Below are 5278 nucleotides of genomic sequence, written 5' to 3'. Positions count from 1 at the left end.
CTTTAGATGTACTTAATAACAAATTAAAAATCTAGTAAAATATGACCCCAGTAAAGGGGTCATTTTCAAGATGGCGTCTAAGATGGCCACCAGAAGCTAATTTGGGATATCTGAAGCATTAATCAGCCTAGGAAAGTGTTTTTCGTGTTTAATCAGATTTAGAGGTCACTAATTCATATATGTCACACTAAAGTATTAGTTCATAATTTTCAAAGACTTATAATTTTCAAGATGCCGTCCAAGATGGCCACCAGAAGCTAATTTTGGCTATATCTGACGCATTATTCAGCCTAGGAAAGTGTTTTTCGTGTTTAATCAGATTTAGAGGTCACTGATTCATATACGTCAGACTAAAGTATCAGTTCATCATTTTCAAAGACTTGTCATTTTCAAGATGGCATCCAAGATGGCCACCAGAAGCTAAGTTTGGCTATGAAGCATTATTCAGCCTAGGAAAGTGTTTTTCGTGTTTAATCAGATTTAGCGGTCACTGAGTCATATACATGTATGTCACACTAAAGTATCAGATCATCTATTTCAAAGACTTAGAATTTTCAAGATGGCGTCCAAGATGGCCACCGGAAGCTAATTTTGGCTATATCTGACGCATTTTTCAGCCTAGGAAAGTGTTTTTCGTGTTTAATTAGATTTAGCGGTCACTGAATCATATATGTCACACTAAAGTATCAGATCATCATTTTCAAAGACTTAGAATTTTCAAGATGGCGTCCAAGATGGCCACCGGAAGCTAATTTTGGCTATATCTGACGCATTATTCAGCCTAGGAAAGTGTTTTTCGTGTTTAATCAGATTTAAAGGTCACTGATTCATATATGTCAGACTAAAGTATCAGTTCATCATTTTCAAAGACTTTTCATTTTCAAGATGGCGTCCAAGATGGCCACCAGAGGGTCATTTTGACTATATCTGAAGCATTATTCAGTCTAGGAAAGTGTTTTTCATGTTTTATCAGATTAAGAGGTCACTGATGACTCTTCATCTCCACCTTTTTTAGTGTTCTTTTAGTAGGACCTGAGGATGCATGATGTTTTCTCTCTCAGTGTCAAAACCTTTCTCTTCTGTGAAAAATATGTCATTCCCGTACCGCTCCCTCAGTTTAGCTTTCAGATACTGATTACCGAATGGAATGGAATCAACCTCAATCAAATACTCTTTCATGTTAGATCCAAGTACAGAGACAGTCAACTGTTCTTAATTGTGTGCATTTCTGCAAGACACTCCGCTGTTCGTGTAGAAGATATGGATTACCTTGCACTGCTGCCTGTGGAACAATGTGACAATCCACACAAGTTCCTTTCAGAGGAGTCAGAGGATGATGAATAATGATATAATAATTATTTCTGATCTACTTATGCATATAGTTTAAGATTCAGTTTAATTAGCTCCCCCCTAATGATAGATGCCAACAATTATTGATCTACACAAATATACAATGCATGCCTATACAGTACATGGGTCATGGTTCATTAAAGTCATAAAACAGCCACTTACTCGCAAACTCTACTCTACATATTGTAAAAGCATATACCCTGTACATGAAATATAACATTAATCAACAAAATAACATTTCCATCTTCCTCCACACCAAGCTACATACTCTATTCTGTATAGGCAAATATAGTGTAAAGCCAATACATTTTGGCATATACAGTCCAGGGAAAACAAATGAAACACCCTAAAATATATATTTTCTGAAAGCATATAATCTGTAGATAAGATATAGCACCATTTAAAACATGTCCCATGTTCCTCCATGCCATGAACAATGCATTGCTCTCTATTCTGTATAGGCGAATCTAGTGTAAAGGGGATACATTTTAGCCTATATTGTCCAGGCAAAACAGATTAAACACCCAAAACCATGTATTTTCTAAAAGCATATAACCTCTGGATGAGATATAACACCAGTTAAGACAAGTCTTATCTTCCTCCATGCATGCACAATACAATGCCCTCTATAATGTATCGGCGAATCTAGTGTAAAGGGGATATATGTTGGCATGTTAAATCCAGGGAAAACAAATTAAACACCCTAAAATATATATTTTCTGAAAGCATATAATCTGTAGATAAGATATAACACCATTTAAAATATGTCCCATCTTCCTCCATGAATGCACAATACAATGCCCTCTATTCTGTATAGACGAATCTAGTGTAAAGGGGATATATGTTGGCATGTACAATCCAGGAAAAACAAATTAAACACTCTAAAATATATATTTTCTGAAAGCATATAATCTGTAGATAAGATATAACACCATTTAAAACATGTCCCATCTTCCTCCATGAATGCACAATACATTGCCCTCTATTCTGTATAGGCAAATATAGTGTAAAGCCAATACATTTTGGCATATACAGTCCAGGGAAAACAAATGAAACACCCTAAACTACATATTTTCTGAAAGCATATAACTGCAGATTAGATATAACACCAGTTAAGACATGTCCCATCTTCCTCCATGCCATGAACAATGCATTGCCCTCTATTCTGTATAGGCGAATCTAGTGTAAAGGGGATACATTTTAGCCTATATTGTCCAGGCAAAACAGATTAAACACCCCAAACCATATTTTTTCTAAAAGCATATCACCTCTAGATGAGATATAACACCAGTTAAGACATGTCTTATCTCCCTCCATGCCATGGAGATGGTTAATAATCCTGTATTGCATTCACTCTGTCTTAAAACGCATTGATTTTAATTTATGGCTGAAAAAGGTAGAGCATTGAAACATTTTCAATTTTAACATTTAAAATCCTATTCTTGTTTAATTTGACCATCATTTGATATCAATTTCACCCCTGTAGGCTGAATAGTAATTGAGATATAGCCATTCTAACCTGTTGACAGCCATTTTGGCGGCCATTTTGAAAATGACCCCTTTCCCAAGGTCAGATTTTACTAGATTTTTAGTATGTTATTTAGCATGTCCAACAGTACCAGAATCCATAAAAAAACCTTTTGTATCAATTTTTTTGACGTTGAACCCTATATTGACCCGCCTACCACGCTATATTCACATTGTGTGCGCTGCCCCTACTCAGAGAAAAAATATCTGATAAATATAGGCCTACGCCGAACCACTAGGTGGGGCTAAATCCACGAATTCGCTTAGAATTCAAGTCAAAACGCGAATCGTATTGTTTGTGTTGATCGGCCACCATCCGTGCTATAAAGATGGCGTCGGACAGCGACAGTGATGAGGACTTTGTAACTTATGGTATTCCTTTGGAGCCGTTAGAAGAAGGTACAGCATGCAGTCTTTGTGTTCAGACTTACAGAGATTTGTTTGACATTTCCCGTAAATGTTGGCCAGCATTATGCATTACTTGTTTCGCGATTTGGGCACAGATTAGCCAGCTAGCTAAATAGCCAGGATACCTCGGTGCATACCAGAGAATGTCTAATAAGTAGACGGGCTCTGGTGCATACCCAGAACTGAATGTTGTTCACCAAGTGAAGTAAGCTGGCTTTGTAGCAAACTTCCTGCAAGCAAACCATGGCTTGTACAAATTATGTAACTGAAGCTGTTATGGTTATGAGTACAATGATACAAGTCTTGATCAAAATAATAACATGACAGTACTAAATATACTTTATAAACCGTCTTTGACAGTACTATGCCGTGACACTCCTTGTTGATTCATGTTTTGATCGATCAGACGAACCTCGTCGGAAGCCTATCCCGGTGCACGAGCAGACAGTCAAGGATGAAAAGGGCCGCTACCAGCGGTTCCACGGAGCCTTCACCGGAGGATTCTCCGCCGGATACTTCAACACCGTGGGGACCAAAGAAGGTTCGTGCAGCCGTTGTTGTGTTGGTTATTAGTTAACGGTAGTCCTGGTTGCGTTGGTTATTGGTTTAAATGAAACTGAAGTGATGTTACGATGGTAATTTTACGCTGTAACGTTGTGTGTGTGTGTGTGTGTGTGTGTGTGTGTGTGTGTGTGTGTGTGTGTGTGTGTCGCAGGCTGGACCCCGTCGACGTTCGTGTCGTCGCGACAGCAGAAGGTGGAGAGGCAGAGCGCCAGGCCTGAGGACTTCATGGATGAGGAGGTAGCGGGGTGGGGTGCGGGCCACTGTCTATCTGGGTCTGTCTCTGTTTGTGTTCGTATCGCAGGACTTCGTTTTGTGTGTGTTCATGTTCATGCCATAGGATTTAAGTGTGTGGGCTTGTATAGTAGGCCTTCAGTGTGTGTGTGTGTGTTTGCGTTGATACTGTAGGACTTCAGTGTGTGTTTGTGCCGTAGGACTTGGGTGAGCATGGTATCGCCCCTCGTGAGATCACCACTACAGCGGACTTTCATTCTGGCCGCAGCGACCCGCTCCGAGAGAAAGCTCGGGCCCTCAGCGCCATGACTGGACCTATCCCTGGAGACACACTGCTCGATGACCTGATCGCCCCTGCAAGGCAAGACCACACATGTACACACACACACACACACACACACACACACACATACACACACATCCCTGGAGACACACTGCTCGAGGACCTAACCGCAGGTTGTAGCGCTGTGGGGACAACACCTGTTGTTTGCATTTCATGTTGAACACTGTATGTTTATCTTGCTCATGGTGTGTGTGTGTGTGTGTTTTTATTTGTGTGTGTGTGTGTGTGTTTTTATTTGTGTGTGTGTGTGTGTGTGTGTGTGTGTGTGTGCGTGTGTGCGTGGGTGTTCAGGACCTCTATTGGAGTTCAGCTGCTGAGGAAGATGGGCTGGCGTGATGGACAAGGGGTGGGGCCACGATTCAGGAAGAGGAAGTTGGGCAAAGGCAAAGCAGGTCAGACCCCTCCCTCTCTGACGGGATGTGGCCTAAGACTGTGTGTAACAATGTGTGTGTGGATGTGTACACTTCGCTTATGCTCCAAAACAGAACTCAACACTCTTTTTTTGTCCGTTTGATTGATACAGTATGCATGTGAGCTGTTTTGACTCCAACGAGTCTATCTGGTACAATAGATCAGGGGCAACCGAGGGCCACACACGGCCCACACACGGCCCTTTAGCACCTCTCTAGTGGCTCCCTGGCTTTCTAAAAAATGTCTAACAATTCCATATAAACCCTTTCCACAATAAAAACAAAAACAATGCTTGAATGTTCTATTTGGTTCCCAATCTACTTCCTCTACATTAAAGGTCCAGTATGTAGGAAATAATGGAAAATAAACTGTAACCATTCCAAAAATTATCACCATATGTTGTCAGAGAGTAAGGAAACACAATGAATTGAAGTAATGGCTTAT

At 40.4% G+C, this 5278-nt stretch overlaps 1 protein-coding gene across 1 annotated transcript in view; it reads left to right on the top strand.

Moving 5' to 3' along the window:
- Positions 1 to 3195: 3195 nt before the first annotated feature.
- Positions 3196 to 5278, top strand: part of gpatch1 (G patch domain containing 1) — a 13794-nt gene continuing 11711 nt past the window's right edge. The window contains 5 exon segments of the mRNA XM_048232211.1: positions 3196 to 3276; positions 3692 to 3826; positions 4001 to 4086; positions 4281 to 4441; positions 4715 to 4815. Of these exon segments, the coding sequence (XP_048088168.1) occupies positions 3207 to 3276; positions 3692 to 3826; positions 4001 to 4086; positions 4281 to 4441; positions 4715 to 4815 (553 nt within the window). The 5' untranslated portion in view covers positions 3196 to 3206.

This window comes from Alosa alosa, chromosome 21 (assembly GCF_017589495.1).
Source record: "Alosa alosa isolate M-15738 ecotype Scorff River chromosome 21, AALO_Geno_1.1, whole genome shotgun sequence".
NCBI lineage: Eukaryota > Metazoa > Chordata > Actinopteri > Clupeiformes > Clupeidae > Alosa > Alosa alosa.
Note: the sequence above shows the minus strand (reverse complement) of the source record. Positions and strands in the feature narration are given on the sequence as shown.